Source organism: Musa acuminata, chromosome BXJ3-3, assembly GCF_036884655.1.
Source record: "Musa acuminata AAA Group cultivar baxijiao chromosome BXJ3-3, Cavendish_Baxijiao_AAA, whole genome shotgun sequence".
NCBI classification, from domain to species: Eukaryota; Viridiplantae; Streptophyta; class Magnoliopsida; order Zingiberales; family Musaceae; genus Musa; species Musa acuminata.
The window spans coordinates 38439281-38462243 of record NC_088351.1 but is presented as its reverse complement, the minus strand read 5'-3'; the positions used below and the strand labels follow the sequence as shown (position 1 = coordinate 38462243).

Here is a 22963-nt window from a genome sequence, read left to right as displayed (position 1 = left end):
ATTAACCATTGCAGCACAAGGTTCAAATCTCTCTCTCTTTGGCTGCCATTTTTATGTATCAGTTGCCATCATTACTTTAACCCTATAGGTCTTACTGAACTCGAGGTTTTCTTATATTTCCCGTTATATAATCTGTAACAGGTCAAGGTTGACGTATTGCTGCTCATTTTGCACCCTCAATCTTGGCGTGTCATTTAATGGAAATGATTAAATGCTTGGTTTAATAAATCAGGACTATATGAAACATTAAGCTTCTTAAGCTCAATAAATTCATGTTTTTATATATAGAGGTCATTGTTCGTTCTTTTCAGATTGGCACCGTTCTTCATATCAGATATATAATGGATGTATCCTAGGAAGACAGTTATGGTATTATGTGAATCAAATATGTCATTTCGTACACGGTTGAGGTGAAAATGTTGATAAATTAGTATTTTCAAGATATATGTGGACAATCTTATACGGACGAATACATGGATCTTCTTTTGAGAACTTCCAATAAAAAATCTAGCAAACAAATACAGGGATTAATTATACATTATTATCGTTAGACCTTAGTGAAGTATCTATTTCTATTTATACTTTCGTTTTCTCAACGAAAATATAAAAATAAAAGGTAAAAAGATATTTTTAATATTTTTTAATTGATGATGACACACAGTGTTGGTGATGGCTAATGACAGCACTGCTAGAGGTCATATGTGACTATTATTTATGAGAAGAGCGACGACGAGAAGTAAAGGTTGCTTTGTATATGCGTCGATGTCAGATGTCGAACGACCCTTTCTCTCATTCTGTATGTGTATTGATGTCGACGTAGTTGTTGAGTGGCAAAAAGGTTGCTCGGCATTTGCATTGACAATGACGCAGATGCAAAGCAACCATTATTTCTTATCGTTGCTCTCTTCATCCACGATAGTTACCTATGAACCTCAGCAATGTCATCATCCGCCACAATAGTTATCATTGACATAATTGTCGAGCGACTCTCACCTCTCGTTGTTGCTCCCCTCATCTACATAGTGGCTCTTTCATTGTTCTACATTTGCGTTAATGTTGACGTAATTGTCGAGTGATGAAAGATTCATCGATATAATTGTAGAGCGCCAAATGGATCGCTCGACAATTACATTGATTTCGACGTAGATGTAAAGAAACACTCATATCTTATTACCGTTCTCCTCATCCACAATAACCACTTACGGCCCCTAGCGATATCATTGTCCACCACTACTAACATCGTCTCACCAACTAGAATATTAATTTTTTTTTATTTTTTATTTTATATTTTTATCGATAAAATTAATGGTGTTATGATAAATAGAAGTAGATGATTTACTTTTGTAATTATAATGATCTTAATATAAATTTTTTAGTTTAAAAATTAAGATGGATAATATTTAATTAGGCGTCAAATTGGGTGACGAATATATATTATATTCCCGCACTTTGGATTGCAAGTCCCGAACATATTTTTACACCGCCGACGCCCGTCCTTTCTCGACACCGTCCAGAAGTTGCGGAACCTTCGCAAGGGTTAGCCGCTGCGGCCTTCCCTACGCCGCTTTCCATCCCCGTGCTCCGTTTAAACAATCCCAGGTAGTGAATGACTCCACTTCCTTCCTCGTTGTTTTGGTTTTTAATTTTGACTGCCATTTGTTTCCGGGTTGCTGCAAGTTATGACAATTGTGTGCTCCGATGTCGATGAATGGCGACCCTCGTGATGGTCGGTTCGTCGTCAAATCTGTTTGTATATAGCATTTTGAATGTGCACATAGGGTGTTTGTGTTTATGCCTCTGAAACCCATATATCCGATGTTGGCTTGAGTTCCATTATAGTATTTTAATAATAGGCCCGGGTCTGGTTGGGGTTGCTTAAAAAATTCATGTACAGAGGACAGTCTCTCTTTCACCGAGCGTTTCCTCGGTGCACGGCGGCTGACTTCGTCTCCACCGTCGAACGGCGGCAGCAGCGGTGGCGTCTTCCTCCGGCGAGCTCTTGTCACTGCTGCGTTTTCCTCGGCCAACGGCGGCTGCTGCGTCTTCCTGTCCATCGGGGAACGGCGGTAGCGGCGGCTGCTTCTTCTCCTCCCGGTAAATCTCTCTCTTTTTCCTCCTCTTCCTCCTTCACCGTCGCACACTCCCTTCTCCTGCTTCCTCCCTCTTCCCTCTTCTCCGTTCATCTCAGGCCCCCGCCTCGTCGCAGCCCCCCTTCCCCGATCCCTCATCCATCTTCCCCCTTTCGTCGCAGCTCCACCCTTCCCTGACACGACCCTCCCCCTTCCTTCTCTATCACACCCCACCCCACCCCCACCACCCCCCATCGCACCCCTCTCTGCTCCTGTTCCCGGACCACAGCCCCCTAACCTCCCTCTTTCTCAACCACCTAACAGAACAGCAACCCACTCCCCCACCAACAGCAGTTCTTCAGCCCCCTACCCTAATGAGCAAATGACCAAAAAATTGGGAGTCTCCCACAGCCACCCAATCAAAGCTCCTCTCCTCCTCCTTCCGTGTTAATATTTTTATTAATATAACATATGAATTTTATATCTGCTAGTATTTGTCAGTACTTTAAATGAATGCAACTTTAATGTGTTATTTTTGTCGAACACGATGTATAAATTTTAAATTATAATATTTGGGAGCGCGCCTTGGGCATTTTGGCACCTTGGTGCCTAGTGCCTTTGATTACACTGGACTGAAGATATGTCTCTCGCTTGTACTTTCTTATGTGACTTATCATTCAAGGGATCTGTCTGCCGTTTTGTGTATATGAAGTGGATCAGCATCAAAGGAGTACCAGTAAGGACCGGTGGTTGTACCATTTTGGCATGTTAATTTTATTACGTTTTTACGTACTAAAAAAATATAAATTTGTAAAACTCAGAAAAAATGTATAGTTTGATGTTCTTCCTGTCAGTCTAATTTTTATTTATTTACTTTATGTTGATATTCACTACTTTGCTTATGATACACTTAATTGCAGGCTTGAAAATTCATATATTAGATTCTTAATGGCCATATTGCTTTATGGCTTTGATTAAAGAACTGGCACATATTCTTCATTTTTAGAACTATGTCTTTTTTTTTTTGCATGGATAATAATATTTGTTATCCATGATTGGGTATAGTTGATATCTTGATGGCATGCTTGTCTGGGCCTCGAAAGTATGAGCTTTACTGGTGATGTGATCAATGGGAAAATCATTAAGTTATTCTGGAAGTTGCTGCTAGGAGAACTTTTATGTTTATAACACATGGAAGCAACTAACTCTGTTCCTCCCCCTAGGCTGATAGGCACAAGTGACCTCAAGGAATTCACTGTGTCTGGTGACGAAGAACTCACGGGTGTTGAGTGCAGGCCAACCAATGTTTACATGTTGCAGGCTTCTGAGGCGTTCATTCTGCACAACATCTTCTTCTACAAGCTGTGCCAAGCCATGGCTCTTTATTGGTCTTGGAAACCCAGGGGAGAAATACCGTGGCACAAGACACAATGTACTTTCTCTTCTTTCCAAATTTACTTACTGGACGTGTAAGGAACCTACCAGCAAATTCCCTCCTCTATGTCATCATGATTGGTTTAAGTACCAGGAGGTCCTTTGTTTGATAATGTTGCAGGTTGGTTTTGACATGATCGATGCGTTTGCCCAGTCGCTGGGCATTTCAATGGCATCCATTCATTTCAAGGCTCTTTTCGGTGAAGGTCTCTTTTCAATGGCATCATCATCATCATCATCCTTCTTCTGTTATTTAAATACATTTTCTCTGTTATTAGGAATGGTTGGTGGCACACCTGTTCTCCTTGCAAAACCTCAGACGTACATGAATCTTAGTGGTGAATCTGTAAGTACTCCTTTAAAGAGTAAGTTCTTTTGCGTATTTCTTTAATACCTTTTATCTAGTATTCAATCTGTGAACTCCATTGGATGCAAGTCTAGGTTCCAACACGAAATTTTCTGCTTAGGAAAATATCAAGAGAGGCAACAAGAAATAGGTATCTCCTGCTTTGCAAAAACAAAATCAAGGTTTAAGCATATATGAATCTCATCATTGCAAACACAAAAGATACAAAGTTGGTTAATGTTGTTTGAAAATTAATTTATATGATTCCCTAATTTCTTGTTCTTAGTTGTTTTTTTTGTTTTCAAAATCAAATATCCATGTTCTTGTTTTGTTGCTGCTTAAATTCTCTATATTATTTCATGTGTGAAATTATTTTCATGATGTGATGAACCGTGATGTATGAATAACGAATGCTTGGTTGGTATCCATCTCTGATATGTATTTGCTACCTAATTCTTGAAATTCCTGTCAACCTTTTCAACTATGCTTCCAGAAATGTTGCTTGGGGACAGAGGCTTCTAGACATCTCTAAAAAGTAACTCATGTTTCTTTTCGTTGCCATTCTTGCAGACTGGACCACTTGCAGCATATTACAAACTTCCTTTGAATCGGGTCATTGTGGTATCAATCTCACTTTAATATTACATGCTTAGGTATATGAAACTACTCTATGGTGGTACTATATAAAAAAAAAGTGTTTCTGCCTTATTGTGCAGATGTTTGATGATATGGACTTGCCATGTGGAGTGCTTCGTGTGCAACCTAAAGGAGGACATGCACGTCACAAAGGGTATAACAAAGAGAGCCTTTAACTTGTCTTTTCTCTTAATTAGTATTCTGATTTAGTGCTATCCTATGTAATGATCATGGAGTACCTTTGAATTTTTGAGTCACCTGTAACTGTAGTGATGAGACCCCAGTCACACCACTGCTTTATTTGAAATCTAAAAGTGGGTTGTACTACTTAAATCGGCTATATAACATGATATGGAATTTGGAGAATCATAATAAAGGACATGGACAACAATTGTTGATACCTAAAAACTTTATCGAGCATCCAAGTGCAAAATTGAACTGCCTTAGATTTTCTAGGTATTAGGATGACATGTATGCAACCATTACCTAATTTTATCGTTCTTTGTGAATAGTGGCCTGGATTTATCACGTAAGACGATCTTAATTCTTTGCAAGATATACATGTTTGTAACATTAGATCTAATAACTTCCTTTACCTCTCATATTGTCTAGACCCATATAAAAGTTCAACTTGTCCGGGGGTGTCTTTTTGTTAGAAGATTCAAGTTGCCCACAAGCCCGTGTATTCACCCATAATCCATGTCAATCAAAACATATGGCACCAACATGTTACCAGCATGGGAATGTTTCATAAACTGAAAATCTTGGTCACTATGACCAACCAGAATTTCTCATTTTGACTTGTAATTATTTAGCCAACCTTTCTGAATTTATATTTTAAGCTCTTATCAGTTCTTGCAGACCTCAAAGTTTGATGTTGGTGTGATTATCTTATAGAGGTGAACTTGAGAATCCCTAGGAATTATTACGTTGGCATAGAATTATTGTGGATCCTATTAGTTGGATTTTGTAAATGTTCATCCCAAATGGTTGCATAAAAATCTTGCAACTATGGTTCCCAGGATGCATGTCTAATGTTCCAAACGCCTAAATTTTAAAAGTGTCGACGGTAGAAGTCATGTTTGGATCCTCGCTATTGTTCACTTGAGAACTTTATAGGATTGTATTGGGTCCCTTTTTTTGGAATAAAATTTCTTTAACTTATTACAGGGGTTGAATTTAGTCATGTGGCTTTTTCCGGTAGGACCTAAGTTGGGCTATGTGTTATTTGTATCTGCTGTCTTTTTTCCCTGTGGTTTGCATCATCTTATATTATGTTAGTGTCCAAATATCCTCTCGTAAATAGATCTTTAGAAAAAAAAATCAGCTGTAGTAATCCATAGTGATGATACATCAATTCTCTTGCTGAAATATAGGAAAATCAACATGCTAATCTCATTAGTTCCTAATAAGCTTCTTAATCACCTCATTTATCAGATTGATGAGTGTGATCTACCATTTTCGAGGTAACAGAGAATTTGGCAGACTGAGAATCGGTAAGTACCATTGCAGCTGCTTTCATATGAGATAATTTTCTATCATGAAACCAGCATCTGTTATCTGTTCTTTCAGGGATAGGAAGACCACCTGGGCAAATGGATCCAAGAGCCTTTTTGCTCCAAAAGTTCAATGCATCAGCCCGTGAGAGGGTAAGTGCAACCTGTAATCTTGTTGCATCTTGTTGTATCAGTCAAGATTTCATGTTTAAGCACACAACATGTTACATCGAATGAACCAGATTGATGAGGCATTGCAAGAAGGGGTGGACGTCCTGAAGACACTCTTGACTAAAGGCTTGACAGAATGTGCAAGTTCGACCAACCCATATCAGAAGTACAAGCATTTAAGACTTCAAACATTGCCGGTGTAGCTCTAAATTTTGGATCACTTTGTAACAATCCTATAAGCCAGGAAGATTCTGTAGAAGAAACCTACATATCTTTTGGGATCAATCGGTGCTTCTTTGCCCAGCAAGATATGCTACTGCTTCTGGGTTGGTGCGTAACTACACAGATCGAAAAGCAGTAAGCATTAGGACTCATTATAGCAGTGAAGATGAAAGGAACTTCTAAATAATCTTCAACTGGAACAGTATGTGCTGCAGCTTTATGAGGTAAATCTTGTATTGACTTCCAGTTGCTGACCTTTTGCTTCAAGTTGTCTGCAACTTTTCTGTAAAGTCAACAGAGAGGAGATTCTATTCTTTTCACATTGTAAGGGGCGAGATCTCTGAAAAAAACTAGTAAATAATTTTTTTTTAAAGAAAACCTGTTAAAATTATTTTATAAAAAAATAGTAAATGTTCTAGAAGACATAAAAGTATATAATCCTGGTCTTCAAATCAATAAAATTAAATTAATTTAAAATTAAAGATTCTGGATATTCATTTATAAAACTTATGTTGACATATATTCTAATCTTATAAATTTCTAATATTTTCATGCTAAAATTTGAATTTTTTATGTCATAAGTTTATTTTTTTATTTCTTTAATTAAAAAATGAAATCGAGGAGGTTATATATTTAAATAAAAATTTCAAGAATAATTAGGATACGCATGACATCTTCTTATAATTTTATAAATAAGTAACAAAATATTTTCCTTCTACAAACTGGCGAGAATGTGAGATAAATGGAGAGAGAATGGACCGGTAAGAAAGAGTGAAGACAAAAGTGGAAGAGCCAAGACTTCTGCTGCCATCCTGCCTCTTTCCCTCCCTCCCTCTTCCTCGAGTCTAATCTCAGATCAAGAAAAAGGAGAAGAAGAAGAAGAAGAAGAAAGAAGAGTGGAAAAATAAGCGGGTCAGCGAACGCGTCTGTGCCTGTTTACCCCACGACAGAGGTTGTCTTCTAATGCACCTCTTGTTCGCGGTGAGACCGGTGCCATCTCGTGACCTATCGCCGCAACCCCAACCCTTTCTGTTCTTCTCCTCTGCCTCCGGGTCGGTCGATCGGTCGATCGGCGTGGTGGTGGGGGGTTTTCTCGCGGGATGATGGATAGGACTGCGCCCAACAGCCAGGCCGGTTCGGACCGAGTTGTCCGCGTGCAAGCACCGCTGGTAAGTCTTCTTGCTTCTTCTCCTCTCCCTCTTCCTCGAGATCTGTCGTTCCTGTTGGTGGATTGTGGATGAGATGCCCTGACGACGATAATTTGGGAGAATATGGGTGAGATTCGGAATTGAAGGTTCCCAAGTGCCATGGTTTTGGCTGTTTGCCACCCTGCTTTCTCCAAGACCGATTGGTCATTTATGAGATTCGTGACTTGATCTTCGATGACATGTTGATGCTGGGAAGTTTTGTGTGTTTGCCTGTGTCCTGCCGAACTGAATCATTCATGCGGTTGCTGATTTCCCACGCAGAAAATGAAGGCTGTGTTTGATGTTTCTTTCATACTGATTTTGCTATGTTTCTGTGGTAGGGATTAAGGATTGTTTCTGTTGTAAGCTAATATTTTCTTTTTGGAGGAATGATTGGATGTGAAACATTGTAAAAAACTTTACAATTAAGAATTATATTTGGTAGAAAAATGTGCTGTTGGAACGATCATCTGCAGTGCGCATAAATAAATTAGATGGTCGTAGGAAGAAGAAGCATGTCACAGTTTTATTTCATTCCATTTTTGTACTCGTCCAAACTACGTTTGTTCTCAATTCATGAAGTCAAAGACCTTTTCCATCCATCAAATTAGCAAATTAGTTCTTGGTTCTCATAAATTAAAAATGGAATAAAATGGTCAGACCATCATAATAGAAATTGCTTGGTGGATTGGTCATATCAGATTGAATGGTGTAGTGAAAACCTCATTAAAGCTGATTCTAGCTTTACTTTGCAATATTGGTGTGTATTTTAGCGTGTTGGACCACAAGAGAAAGCAGCATCAGTAAGTGAGAACACACTAGAAGGCTTTCCATATCTGCGTTTTGCCTCCGTCCTCGCAGTCCCTTTACCCTTTCACCTCTCCTTTTTCTTTGTACCTTTCTCTGGTTCTCTGTAGCTTCCCTGCCATGTATTATGCTTTTTTTTCAATATCATGTCATATCATATTGATCCTCGAAGTAATATAGTGGTTGCCTATAAAAGCAATAAACATTTCAAAATTTTGAGTTTGATTTCTTGTTTAGTAACTCGAACATTTATGTTCTCCTTCGAACAAGAAGTGTGTGCTCTAGAATTAAGATTGTGCTAACTTTTCCCTTTTTTCTTACTAAAGACTTGGTTATAATTATGCAGTCATTTACCACACAAACTACCAGCTTAAGAATGAGTTCATTGACATATTCCTTATCGGAACTCGTTTATGTTTTTATACCTTTTTTCTCAGTGCACCTGATGGTTGGGAACTTTTTCTCTTATTTTTAGTGTTTTTGCACATCAGTGATTGTGGTCCATTAATACTACCAATGTCATGCAAATTGCAGGTTGATTCTGTATCATGCTATTGCAGAGTAGATGCTGGCTTGAAAACAGTAGCAGGAGCTAGAAAGTTTGTTCCTGGAGCTAAGCTGTGTCTCCAACCTGAAATTGTACCCCATGGACCAAGAATAAGGAACTCTCGCAGGGAGAGGAGCAGAACCCAGGCACCTCTACTGCCTGGCCTTCCTGATGATCTTGCTATTGCTTGTTTGATTCGGGTTCCTCGAGTTGAGCACCTAAATCTTCGATTAGTTTGCAAAAGATGGAACAGACTTTTGTCTGGAAATTACTACTACTCCCTCAGGAAAAAGCTTGGGATGGCAGAGGAATGGGTGTATGTTATCAAGAGAGCCCGTGATGGAAAGATATCCTGGAATGCTTTCGATCCTAACCATCAACTCTGGAGGCCACTTCCACCTGTACCTGCAGATTATTCCGAAGCACTCGGCTTTGGTTGCGCTGTTCTCAGTGGTTGCTACCTGTACCTGTTTGGGGGAAAAGATCCATCAAAGGGTTCAATGAGGCGTGTGGTCTTTTACAATGCCCGGACAAACAAGTGGCACAGAGCTCCGGACATGCTTCGAAAACGCCATTTCTTTGGCTCCTGTGTTGTAAATAACTGCCTCTATGTTGCTGGTGGGGAATGTGAAGGGAACCAGAGAACTCTTCGTTTGGCCGAAGTTTATGATCCTAACAAGAATAGATGGACATCTATTGCTGAAATGAGCACTGGGATGGTGCCCTTGATTGGGGTTGTTTACGAGGGTAACTGGTTTCTCAAAGGGCTTGATTCAGATGGTCAGAATGTGAGTGAAGTCTATGCACCAACTACCAACACATGGTCCGCGGTTAGTGGTGGAATAGTTACAGGCTGCCGAAATCCCAGTATTTCATTGAATGGAAGGCTTTATGCATCAGATTGCAGGGATGGATGCAAGCTTAGAGTCTATGAAGGAGCTACTGATTCATGGAACAAGTTTATGGACAGTGAACATCATCTGGGAAATTCTAAGGCCTTTGAGGCTGCATCATTTGTCTCTCTCAATGGAAAGCTTGGTATCATCCGAAACAACATGAGCATCAGCCTCATCGATGTAACAAACCCAGTAAGTAGCATAGAAACAAATAGTGCTCGTGTGTGGGAGGCCATTGCAGGGAAAGGCCAACTGAAGAACTTTGTTTCAAGCTTATGGTCATCTCTCGCAGGTCGCAGTTGGTTAAAGGATCATATTGTTCACTGTCAGGTGCTTCAAGCTTGATAGCTCTTGTGGAATGGAAGACAAACGGCAGGTAGTTCCTTGATCAGCCCACGTAGCAGCTGGTGACTAATCAACCTCGACATCTTAAACAGAGAAATTTGCAGCATGGCTCTTCATTCTCCTACTCCTAGTTGTCTACACCAGTTACCTGCGAAATAAGGAACATGCTTGATTGCCGAGATTGAGGACTAAATAGGAACTTTTTGCAATGGCCTATTGAGAAGTTGTGTGCTTCATGGAACGGAAAGCAAGGCAAGATAATCCTCATGAACATGAGTTCATAATTGGACAAACCGGGAGTGATCAGAAATATTACGGCCATGGAATTTAATCAAAAGCATATGGAACAATGGGTGATGAAATGAAGTTGAAAGTTATATTTAATACTTGGAGGCAACTTCCATTCTGGTTGTGAACAAGGAGTCGTTGGAAATATTATGGTCGTGAAATTAAACTGAAGGCATATGAAAGAAAGGGTGATGACATGCAGTTTAAAGTTATAGAACTATGAGGTGATACTTGGAGACAACTTCCATTCTGATTGCAAAACCAGGAGTCATCAGAGATATTACGTCCATGGAATTTATCCAAAAGCATATGAAAGAAAGGTTGCCGGCATGCAGTTTAGAGGTGTACTTCTGTCTGTTAGTTCTCATGGTCATTAACTTTGGATTATTGGAAAATCAAACAGTAGGCATTACCATGACAGAAGCCACTGCATTTCTGGTAGATTCGACTTCCTGGTGTCATGCTACAATGTCCTTTTCAGCTAGTAGAATCTATCTTCTGTCGATGGGTAATTGATGGAAGTCCTCGACTCCCTCCTCTCTATGCACATTCAGCATATAATCGATCATACATGAATATCTGATGGGGTTTTGCCTGGGGAGATCTTTCACTCAGTGAGCCGCATAGTGGTCATTCGAAGCAGTGATTATCCTATACCAACAACAAAATCTGGTGAATCTGTTTCGAAAGCATTGCTTTAAATTTGTTCGGTTTGAGGGAAGCTAAATGGTCAACATTAAGTTCCAAGTGGATGGGAAGAACTTTGAACTGATGACGATAGAAAACTAATGTATCTGGCTAAGAATCAAAGGGTTGTTCTGCCCGAGCTTGAAGGATTGCCCCAGTCGTAGACCAACAGCCACCCTCCCTTGGGTGAGCGGTCCTACTACATTTGAGGTAGCTTCTGCCCCTCTTCTAGCTTGTTTGCTTGCCCTTTTCATTGTTGTGTGTAGTGGGTTCTGATCTAGCAGTTTTAGCATGGAGGTTAAACATTGGCCTGTGTGTTCCTATTCAACAACTTGTGCATCTGCATGCGCATGCTCTCTCGATCATTACTTCCAGCACATAACAAAGGGTACTCTGCTTGTGCACATTTTCCTTTTTCTTTTTTTTTTTAACGAAAAACCAGAACATTAGAGATTAAGAGTCAGATTACTAAATTCAATGGAATTATTGCTAGGCATCGACATTATTATGTCAAAATTATTTTGATCCGCTCCAAATGGAGATCGAACTTCATGTCGTTGTCAAAGTGCTTATTTAAGCTTATTATGATCACATCATTACATGCTAATGCAAGAGTTGGGGCCGCTTGACCTTATTAAGGTGTAATATAGAAGCAGCGAAACACCAATACTTCATGTCGTTGCTTGCCATTTGGATTTGAGCTTCGCAAGCTTTACTGCAAACCGAACATAGATCCAATCACTGGTCCTGTCCGCCCATCGGAAGAGAGCAACTCTGATGCCCTGCTTCAGGATGAGTGTGCCAACAGAGAACCAGAAGCCGACCACAAATCCCACCACGATACCGGTATACTCCAATAACCTTTCGATCTTCTCATCATCTTCTTCTTCTTGTTCGACTCTGGCATCAGGTGGACTTCCATACACAGGGCAATCTGGCAGTGGCGTACCACAGAGGTCTTTGTTGTTACCCGCATATGTCCATGAGTCGAAGGTGGACAATTGACTACCCGTTGGTATTTTTCCTGACAAATCATTGTGAGATAGATTCAAACGAACCAGGAAATACATTGCAGAAAAGCTGGAAGGTATCCTCCCCGTGAGTCTGTTCATCGATAAGTCAAGTGATTCCAATTGTTTCAAGTCACCAATATTTTCTGGAATCCTCCCCGTCAAATGATTCTTGGATAAGTTCAGGAAACGCAATCCGAGAAGCTTAGTCAGTTCTTTTGGGATTTCACCGGAGAGATGATTACCGGACAAGTCTATGCATGTCACCAGCGGAAGAACACTCGGTGTAATCGACAAATTCCCCTTTAGTGGTTATGTAGATGCTCTCGCCGTAGTAATAGTTGACGACATGAAGCACTGACCTGCTGTCGTTCTGTATCTCCACCATGGCACCGAAATTTCCTAGAGATGATGGCAGACCGCCGATTAGATCGTTGGAAGAAAGATCCAAAACTTGAAGAGAAGTGAGATTCGCTATGTTCGTCGGGATGGCACCATATAGTAAGTTCGACCTCAGAGAAAGAACTTTCAACGATGGGAGGCTTCTTCCCATCCATGTTGGAATTTTTCCGGACAATTCATTGTCACCAAAATCAAGAGTAATTAATTGTTTGCAATGCTTCAGAAACGACGGAATTTTTCCGGATAGATTGTTATTATTCAAATGTAAAGATTGTAGATAGGTTGGGAGATTGTAAGATAGATCGAGGACTTAAAGTGAAAGCATATTGCAAAAGAAGGGAGTCAGACCACCATCGATTTAGTTACGAGACAAAGATAACAAATAGAGATCCGAGGTTTGTGAGAAGCTCGACGAAATAGGTCCGACAAATAAGTTATCAGAGAGATCCAACATGAATTGAGGAGCAGAAGGTAATCAACCGGTCAAATTGTTGGAGCTCAGGTCAAAATCCGAAAACCAAGCCGGGAGGCTACCTGAGAGTCCAACTCCAAATAGATAAAGACTATGTTGAGTCTTAATCCAATCAGGAAATTTGGCTCCTATATGACGACAAGAGCTCATATCAATAAAGAAGACACTACTAAAAGGAGGGAGCCGATCATTTGATAGGATCACATTCAAGGAGTTGGAAACTATTGCGAACTCGAATAGCTTTGTGAGATTCGAAAAGTGTGCTTCGGTAATATTACCAGCCAACGAGTTTGAGGAGAGGAATAGATATTGTAACTGAGATAATTGGCTCATACTCGAAGGAATAATCCCGCTCAAATTGTTATCCTTCGTGAATAAAGATAATAAAGACGATACTTGCGAGCAAGTAGACAAACCACGTAATAGATCGGTTAGCTCTTCAGCAATATTATTGTGGGACAAATCTAACAAGATCAAATTGCATAGGTCACCCATTGCCGTCGGTAGCTGACCGGATAAATTACTACCCCATCGTCTCCGGTAGTTGTCCGGCAACACTATTGTCGAACAAGTTTAATGTCTCCAGATCCAATCCCTTTAGATTTATGAGAGCCCCAAGAGCAACCTGTGGCGGCTCGACAGTGAGACTCCCACAGCCAGAAAGATCAAGGTACTCGAGGCTGGTGGCGTTGGAGAGCCATCTTAGCATGGTTGCCATGATGTTATAATTCTTAGACAGATCCAACCTAGCCATGGCTGTCAGATTAAAAGGGGGCAAAGGAGACGGAACAGATGGCAGGTTTGCATCGCTCAAGCATATAACACTCGGAGTTTGGGAATGGAATTTATAGTGTAAAGCCAATTGGTTGCGTTGGAGAGGTTGACTTGGCTCATATCAAGATACTTTAAAGAAGGAATGCGGGTGAGCCACTCGAGATCATCGACGCGTAGATGATAATAACCATACCATCCCTGAAGGTCGAGATAGCGGAGGTTGGAGAGGTTCCCGAATCGAGGAGGAATCGGTCCATCGAACATGGCATGAGATAGGTTGAGATATTCCAAATGCACCGGCGAAGATATCATGCTCAGATCCAAATACTTGAGATGCTTCAGTCGTTGCAAAGAAGGATTTACCTTGCTCCCGTCCATCGTTTTCAGAGTGTAATACTCGTCTTCCATGCTGTACGTGTAGCGGTAGCGGAGGTCGAGCTTGGTGACATGGCCGGTGGCGTCGTCGCAGGCCACGCCTCTCCACCCGCAGCAGTCGTCGCCGGTCCATGAAGAGAACCGATCGTCGGGGCCGTGCATATCGGATTTGATGGCAAGGAGAGCTCTCCTCTCGCTCTCTATGCAGCCGACATGAGCCTCATCGCCAGAGCCATGGCCGACACGGCAGGAGCCGAGAAGTAAGGTCACGAGCATTATGACACGCTTTGAGGCGACACGTCCGTCGCTACCAATCGCAGCCATTGATCGAGAGCACTCGAGAGAAAAGAAAGGTGAAGGTGTAAGGTTGGAGACGAGGCCTCTTTGGGTATATATATATATATATATATATATATGATAGGACACAATTTGACGTCCTTTTACAGCCACAACGATGCGAAACTTAAAAGACGATGTGGCGAATCACGTTAGTGACTCAGATAACGGGACCATCCTCCCAACCTGTACAAGGCTATACAAGCGGTACCGTCGGGCACAAAGCTGCAAGGTTCAAAACGACATCGTCGAGTAGAGAGCCGCTCCGAAATGCACAGGACGACACCGCTCGCTCGACATCGATCCATACAGGTCGACCATTCTCCATGCACAGAGGCATGGGCCGACCGCTTAAGGGATTGACGATCATTAACATATGGGGTACAATCGATCTTCGTGTGTAAGTATAAAAACCCACCACCTGGCCAGCACCAAGGAGGACTTTTTTTCGGCACACTCCACTCGCTCTCATTCCACTTAACATTAACTTGAGCTTCGAAAGGGTCGAGTCGAGAAATCCTCCTCCCGACCTCGACTTGTGTGTAGGGGCCGACGACGAAGAAACCAATAACAAGACTCTTCGCTCATAGTTTAACTCGATCGGACACACAACCTTGCCTCCCAAGTCTTTGCGTGGGCGACCTTACACGTTCGGGATCGGATCAAATCATGCTGACTCCTCAGCTAATGCATAAAAATTCACCAACAATATATATATATATATATATATATATATATATATATATATATATATATATATATATATATATATATATATATAGTTTTTAAGTCATATTTGATTTTCTAAAGTCAAAATCTGATACATTTGTAGGTTGATTCTTCAGTGGAGTATAAAACAGTTTATTTATGAGAAGAAATATAACATCAAAGGTAATTTTATTGGTTTTAATATTTTTAGATGATTTTGGACATTTTCTAATCGAATTTGGATAGATTCACACCAAATCCCATAGAACTATACAATAATATATATTTTTTTAAGTAAAATTTTATTATTTAAATATGTAAACAGCTATACAAAATGTCATTTACATCCTTTTCTTTTCGGCGTTGGAAAGTATGGGTTTCTCATGACTATGGTTTGATGTGAATGGAATGGAAGAGGCGAGTCTTCCATGATGGGTCTCGACACCGTAATCTCCATCTTAATCTTCCAAGTAGCGTAAGCTTGTGGAGAAGTTATCTATAAGCGGACGAGGTGTGCACATTCATCGAAGCTTCTCTCTTATGTGGGTGAGATGCAAGTCAAAGTCTTGCATTTGCTTCGTGTTGGGCGTCTGAGGTGTGCACATTCATCGAAGCTTCTCTCTCGTGTGGGTGAGATGCAAGTCAAAGTCTTGCATTTGCTTCGTCTTGCTCGGACGCAAATCGATGTGAATGAGATGTGAGAGTTGCTCGCACACTCGTTGAAGCTTCTCTTGGAAACTCTGATGCAATGGTTAAGATATGAGAGTCGATCGATCGATATGGTAGACTTGGGTGTTTCATGAATGAATGATGGAGATTTAGACGTGAAGAAGAGTTTAACCGTGAAAGAAACAAATCAACTCACGATAAAGATGTGAGAGTCGGATGATGATTTGTTAACGTCCGAGATTTGTTGCCCACATTTGCTCCATCATTATAAATGGATTTCCAATTTAATTAACTTGTAAGTAGTGCGGATATACTTTCATCTATTAAGATGATAATATCGATTGGGACTTTCACATGCAACTTTCTAAATCTTAATGTTAATTTTAATTATTTGTATACCTTAAACATTGGTACGGTATCGATGTATCAAGCCTTCTTATTAAAAATTGAGTATTCGATATCTCTTCCGATACACGATAATAATAATAGTATTGATAATGATAATAATAATGATAATAATGATATTGGTAATAATATTGATAGTGTTAGTAGTATTGGAATTGACGTTGATATTGGTAATGTTAATGTTAATGATATCATTAGGTAATATAATGATACTAGCAATGATATTGGTAATAGTAAGATGTTACCGATAACAATTTATCATAAAATCGAATCTTGTCTTCGTCACTTATCTTTTATTAAAAAAAATAATGATAATAGAATGCATATTCACTAAATTAAAATATCTAATACCAAATATAATATAGAACAACTAGTATGAATTTTTTATAATAAACAAATAAAAAGAATGAAAGAAGGATAACAATAAAAAGATAATAAGAAAAAAATCCGAATAAACTATTTGACTCCATTTAACTCAAGAAGTGAACAATAGACATAAAATGGGGAACACTAGACCTCTTTATATATATACTCTAAATCTAATGATAAAATATATAAAAAAAAAAGATAAAATAATTACATCAAATTAAATATATTATCTCCTCTTTAAATTTGAGAATATAATATTCTTGATCGATAGGCTCTCATCTTTTGTAAAAATGAATCGCTGAAATCTTCGATTAAGATTTGTGATCTTCATTGAAAATGTTAATATGATGTCTTTTATATTTCTCATATTTACATTTTCTTTCCTCTTAGAACAATCTTAAAAATTAAATTAAAATTATTCTAGATTTTGCAACGTTTTCGAACAAAAAATAAACTAAATTGGTTTGAAAATAAAGGATTGAATTGATATGAAAAAATACAAAAGATTATGTCAATAGAGTTAACAACTACTTAACTTATATGATATAAGTTTCTAAAAAGCAAAAAAAAAATATTACATTAAATAGCGTATAATACGCTCACTCATCCACTTAAACTTCACGCATCTATTATATTACGAAGAAAAGGTAAATTGTATATCTATATAAATTTCATATACGAAACTAAGATAATTATCTTTCGTAAAATTCTAAGAGTATTTATAAAATAAAAAAAATTTGTCGATTAAAAAAATATTTGTGAATCATTCATATCTAACTCAAATTAAATGATATGTTGCTGAAGGATTTCGTAGTCATTCTCATCCGACAGCTTCCGTAAACCTAAGCATGACATTTATTCCATGAAAGGACGTAACGTGGCCTAAAGATGCAAAGCGTTTTACACCTACTTGTAAATGAAACTTCATTCATTGATATTTTTCTTTTCTTAAGGATGATTTATCACCAAACTTACCTATTTATACAAACAATTCATAGCTCGACATCAATGTTAGGATATGTTCCCATTTCAATATTTCACTGGTGATTAGATATTTGTTTTTTGGGCCTTTACATCAATATTTAGAGCCGTCATCTAAATTAAAAGGGATAAATAAACAAAAAGATCAACAAAATAATAATAATAATAATAAAAGTAGTGAAATCTTAGTACGGGTTAACGTATAGGGTAACTTCGATCCAATTATGTTCAGATAATGGCATTAGCAAAATCGTGCGTTGAAGAGACTTACCTAGGTTCGTCCGTCCGATGTTTAAATTAGTATTCGTTCCTCTTACGCTTAAATTAGTAAATGATTGAGAAGGAGTAATCCAAATTATTTAAGTTGATAAGGAGTGGTGATCATTTTTTATAAAGTACCTGAGATCTTTTATATTGTCATGGAGAGTAGTAAGGGATTAATTTTTATCCTAGAGAATATTATGAATTGTGATACATTCAGGTGTACTAAATCTGAAAAATATAAGCTTACTTTAGATTCTACATATTAAGGATCGATATTTGTGAGTCGAAATATCAATCGTATCTTATTGAATTAGTATTTTTTTGTCACTGATGATAAGATATGTTTTGGAACCTCGGACACATCACCGCTAACGCCACACGCTAAGTCAGCTAAGTCAGAATTGTATTGAGAAGCTGTTCCACCTAGCCCGTTCTGAGAGCTCGGGCGATGTCGTCTGACGTTGCTCCTTACATCCCAAACACAGGGGTCGGTCAGAACTCTAGTCCCGCCCCTCGAGGGTCAACGCCCACACACTATCGACCCCCGTGCAATAGTATAAAACCCTTGGCCGACCTCCAGTCAAGAGGAGGGAGACACAAAAAAACAATTCACCCCACGATGATTTGTTAGTCGGAAGTCGGGGATCACCCGGCAAGGGCCATTTTTTTGCAGGTGGACGACCACATGCGAGCGGCGAACGTCTCAACCTGGGAATCGCCATCCAGCATACGAGGAAGAGTTGCCAACCACCCCGGAGACGAAAAAGTCATGGCTCATCATAAACGATGCCCGGATCGACAGACCGAGGAATGCTGATCAACACCCCGTCGCGAGGGTCCGGTCGACCTCGACGTCCAACTCAGCCAACATAAATCTCCCGACATCAACCCATGAACCAAGTCGTACTGACTCATCAGCCACGGTATATCTGCGTTAACAACTGATATGTTAGTCATGATATTTTATGATAGATTCACTTCATAGAAAAATCTAAGCCTAAATTTATCTTATCTAAGGATAAAAATATATAAGCATTATTAAGTTACGGAAGTCTTTAGAAGGATATCTCACATAATCATCATTTCAAAGTTTGTTAACGGTGCATTTGCCTAACAAGATTTAACACAACATTTATATCTCTTTAATTACTAACTCCTTTTTTTTCTTTGCACATACCTCCTAAGATATTAATATTCTCCACATATATATATATATATATATATATACGCCTGAAAGAATTCCGGTGACTAACTATGGTTTAAATCAGCTAACTTTAGTTATAAAATTACTTCAATAATTTTATAATACTTTTAATATTTTCATCATCATATTATTTTTAAATTAATAATATTTTATGTTTCTAATGTATATATATATATATATATATAGCTTTGAAATGGCTTCAGATTTCTCGTAAAAATGAATTATAATTGCAAGAAAAGCTCGCATCGCTCCGATATTTTCCATCGGACATCGCCTGCTAAAACAACAGTCAGCCGAATCGCCGTTGTCTCCTTCCTCCGTTCGCCCACATGTTCTTCCTCCTCTCCCGCAAAAGCAGCAGATTCCATCATCTCTCTCTCTCTCTCTCTCTCTCTCTCTCTCTCGGTGCCTTTTCCTTTCCTTCCCTGTGAAGCAGCAGCTAGAGGACAAATGATCTCCATCCGTCTAGATTTCACCGAACGCCAACACCGAGCTCGCACGCCCATTACTACCTAAGGAAGATTTGGACCCCTCGCCCAACGCCACCACCACTACCGCCTTTGCCTGCCTTAAAAGCCCCCTCTTTATTCATATCAGCCCGATGCTGCCCCACCAACCCACCCCCTACCCTCTCAGCTCACAGATCTCTCCCCAAAGCAAGAACCATGCCATGGACCACTTCCCATCTCTCTCTCTCTCGCTCCCCATATATAACTAAAGCTTGCGACGAGGAGTACAAGGTGCAGTCACTGTGTGTGTCAGCCATCGCATTCCTGTTTTAACAACCCCCTGCACCCTTTCCCTTCTTCTCGCGGAGAAGGAAAGACAGAAAGGGCACCAAGGAGAGCGGTCGGTAGGAGAATGGCTCGTCTTGCTCCGCTCTCGGAGGAGCCCATCAGCGAGGAGGAGTCCAGGAGCACGGCCAGGAGAATCCACTCCTTCCACAACTGGATCAAGAGCCACCTGCCCATGCTATCCAACAAGAGGAACGACCTAAAGATCCTCCTCAGCGTCCTCGGCTGCCCCCTCTCCCCCCTCTCCGTCTCCCCGAAACAGCCTCGCGACGTCAGAGCACGACCCTTAGCCGTCTGGTCATCGGTGTTGCCTCCGATCTCATGTTCTGCGATTTGTCGTGTCGCATGCAGGTGGCGTCGTCCGCTCAATACATAATTCAGCAGTTCCGGGCGACCACGGGGTGCTCCAAGAGGGAGAGGACGGCCAAGAGCATGTACGCGTCCGGGAGGGTGCGGATGGAGATGGCTCAGGAGCACGGGGTGAGCTCGTCGGGCTCGGCCTCCAAGGGCCACCACAAGGGCTGCTTCGTCGTGTGGCAGATGGTCCCCGACATGTGGCTGGTGGAGTTCGCGGTCTCCGGCCATCAGATCGCCGCGGGCAGCGACGGGAAGGTGGCCTGGCGCCGCACGCCATGGCTCGGGGCTCACGCCGCTCGCGGCGGGGTCCGCCCCCTCCGGCGAGCCCTGCAGGCAAGTGGACCGGACAGCATAAGCTTAAAGTTCCTTCTCTTTATGATCGTTCAACCTTTTTCCTCGTCTGCTTCTTCTTCCTCTTGGCCTCCACATGCTTGCCTCCTCGTTTGAGCTCTGACTGCTTTCAGGGGGAATGTCTGGTCCACCCTCTCATTCTATGATTGAATGGCTTTTGATTGATCAGTAGTTGGCACGTGAAATGTCTCCCCTTTTGTCCCACAACGCATTGCAAGATCAGTATCCTCCTACTGGTCTTCCTTCCATTGGCTTTTTCATATGATAAAAAGTGAAAATGATCAAAGATTCTGACATATTATAAGGTTATGAGCTGAAATGTATGTCTGATTAGCTTAGCCGATAAAAGATTTTGACAGATTATAAGGTCCTTTATAGCATATCTATGATCTCCATTTCACAATTCAGCTTTACATTATCATTGTCAATGTGGTCGAACTTGCTCTGTCTTCTCCTACATCGCCATAAATACATGCATTGAGAGCTTGCAATTGTGTTCTTTTTTGGATGCTGATCGAGTACGACAGGGTCTGGACCCCGAAACGATCGCAGCCGTCTTCTCCCCCGCGCAACACATCGGAGAGAAGCACATCGGGGACGAGGAGTGCTTCGTGCTGGAGTTGGTGGTCGACGACTCGGTGCTGTCGAGCTGGAGCGACAGCACGGCGGAGATCATCAAGCACCGGATGCTGGGGTTCTTCAGCCAGCGCAGCGGGCTGCTGGTGAGGCTCGAGGACTCGCAGCTGACGCGGATCCAGTCGCCAGGGGCGGAGGCCATGTACTGGGAGACGACCATGGCGTCGTGCATGGAGGACTACCGGCGCGTCGACGGCCTCATGATCGCCCATTCCGGCCGGTCGGTGGCGAACCTGCTGAGGTTTGGGTTGGGCGTGAGGGAGCACCGGGTGTCGACGCAGATGGAGGAGAGGTGGACCATCGACGACGTGCTCTTCAACGTGCCCGGCCTCGCCGCCGACTGCTTCATTCCGCCAGAGGAGGTGCGGCGGAGCTGCTTCTACGACATCGCCATCAGAGATCACTAGCCGATCACCTCAGTTTCTCTACAGCTCACGTAGGAAGAGCTATTACATTCCATGTAAAAATCATGTTCTCCAATAATGGATTCCAGTTCTTATGTATATATATATATATATATACTCTGATGTGTTCATTGAGCTCATAGTCTCTCGAGCAAAGCAGTTCTGTCTGCTTCTCTTCTTTCTCGCACTAGAAATGTCTCCTCTCTGATTGCATCATATGGCATTGTCTGCCCTTGTCATAGGCAAGCATGACTAAGATTGAGCTTGCAATGCAGCATCTCTGTGGGGAATCAAATGATGTTTTTGGCATTAGAGAAGTCTCTGCTCACATCATACGACATTATTGGATTCACATGACAAAGTAAGCAGCCACGCCTCTACTCCCTCTCTGCAGACGAAGACTGGGCTGTAAACTCGTAGTGCGGCAGTAGCTATCTATATAAATCGATGCTACCACCACATGGGCTTCTTTTTGGGTGTTGCTGGTGGACTTCATGCTTCATCTCCAACATGGCTGAAGCGAAAGGTAGAAGACCACCTGTGTTATGATAATATGGTAATGGAACCTGTAGTGTCAGGTGTGACCTCACTCAGCCATGGGGGCAATAGATCTCAGTGTCATGCATGAAGCACAGAGTGCCCAAAAGATGGAAAAGGGGAGGAAGCACATGGTGGGAGGGGTTGTCCCCTCCAAAGCATCTGCAAGTCTTGCCTTTGATCTATCTATCAATCAATCATGGAGGTCATGCAGAAGCCTCTCCCACATGCACCCCAGAGGTAGTCCTCCTCCTGTCTTGCAGACACTTTAACCTAACCACATGACCATAATAAGAGCAGCAGTGTTGGGTTAAGGAATCTCCTACAGAATTAAAGGAAACAACTTGTATTTTTGTGCTATTTGCATGAACAAAAAAACATATTATTACAATTTTATTACCCAATCTTTTAAACAAAATGAGTTAAATTGAGTGTTCTAAACCACAACCGAATCGAAATTTATCTTCGTCACTTATCTTTTATATTAAAAAAAAAGTCAAGAATTCTCGATAGAATTGAGAATGACTAAATAAGAAAGATATTGGGTATAAAATTATCCTTTAAATTGAAAGCCAAAAAACAAGATCATAAGAACTGTTGTAGTAATATTTTTGTGTAGTAGTTGGAAAATGAGAAAGAATTTAGAAATCTGCTGTTAATTAAAAGGCCAACGAAGCAGAGAGGACAACTCCTGTAGCAGTGCGTGCATGAACGCCAGTTAGATCTTTCAATGACATTTATATGGTAATAGTTGCATGAACAAGATTTGAGTCCAGTTGGGTCC

The 22963-nt window shown here is 40.8% G+C and overlaps 3 protein-coding genes across 5 annotated transcripts; all 3 read left to right on the top strand.

Annotated features, from left to right (window-relative positions):
- The first annotated feature begins 1441 nt into the window (after positions 1-1441).
- On the top strand, positions 1442-6620 carry LOC135586595 (peptidyl-tRNA hydrolase, mitochondrial-like). Of its 3 annotated transcripts, none has more exons than XM_065142561.1 (10): positions 1442-1599; positions 1895-2094; positions 3293-3501; positions 3625-3703; positions 3782-3849; positions 4420-4470; positions 4566-4639; positions 5923-5981; positions 6058-6134; positions 6224-6620. In XM_065142561.1, exons 3-10 carry the CDS (start codon positions 3373-3375, stop codon positions 6353-6355), a joined length of 669 nt encoding a protein of 222 aa, XP_064998633.1. In that variant the 5' UTR covers positions 1442-1599; positions 1895-2094; positions 3293-3372; the 3' UTR covers positions 6356-6620. The 3 variants fall into 3 exon arrangements, with proteins under 3 accessions (XP_064998633.1, XP_064998631.1, XP_064998632.1); XM_065142559.1 differs by having other exon boundaries at positions 3625-3709; XM_065142560.1 differs by lacking the exon at positions 1895-2094 and having other exon boundaries at positions 1460-1599; positions 3625-3709.
- Positions 6621-7135: 515 nt separating this feature from the next.
- On the top strand, positions 7136-11537 carry LOC103979898 (F-box/kelch-repeat protein At1g55270). The gene is made up of 2 exons (XM_009396152.3): positions 7136-7543; positions 8903-11537. Exons 1-2 carry the CDS (start codon positions 7475-7477, stop codon positions 10154-10156), a joined length of 1323 nt encoding a protein of 440 aa, XP_009394427.2. The 5' UTR covers positions 7136-7474; the 3' UTR covers positions 10157-11537.
- An 8285-nt stretch (positions 11538-19822) lies between these two features.
- Positions 19823-21777, top strand: LOC103979899 (uncharacterized). Its single transcript, XM_009396153.3, has 3 exons — positions 19823-20165; positions 20246-20584; positions 21130-21777. Exons 1-3 carry the CDS (start codon positions 19962-19964, stop codon positions 21643-21645), a joined length of 1059 nt encoding a protein of 352 aa, XP_009394428.2. The 5' UTR covers positions 19823-19961; the 3' UTR covers positions 21646-21777.
- The last annotated feature ends 1186 nt before the right edge of the window (positions 21778-22963 follow it).

Coding starts and splice junctions, on each gene's coding strand:
- LOC135586595 (XM_065142559.1), top strand. CDS start 3,373: ATGTTTACATGTTGCAGGCTTCTGAGGCGTTCATTCTGCACAACATCT. Junction 3,710..3,781: donor CAAGGCTCTTTTCGGTGAAG/GTCTCTTTTCAA, acceptor CTCTGTTATTAG/GAATGGTTGGTGGCACACCT. Junction 3,850..4,419: donor TGAATCTTAGTGGTGAATCT/GTAAGTACTCCT, acceptor CCATTCTTGCAG/ACTGGACCACTTGCAGCATA.
- LOC103979898 (XM_009396152.3), top strand. CDS start 7,475: ATGATGGATAGGACTGCGCCCAACAGCCAGGCCGGTTCGGACCGAGTT. Junction 7,544..8,902: donor TCCGCGTGCAAGCACCGCTG/GTAAGTCTTCTT, acceptor TGCAAATTGCAG/GTTGATTCTGTATCATGCTA.
- LOC103979899 (XM_009396153.3), top strand. CDS start 19,962: ATGGCTCGTCTTGCTCCGCTCTCGGAGGAGCCCATCAGCGAGGAGGAG. Junction 20,166..20,245: donor CCCCGAAACAGCCTCGCGAC/GTCAGAGCACGA, acceptor TGTCGCATGCAG/GTGGCGTCGTCCGCTCAATA. Junction 20,585..21,129: donor CCCTCCGGCGAGCCCTGCAG/GCAAGTGGACCG, acceptor CGAGTACGACAG/GGTCTGGACCCCGAAACGAT.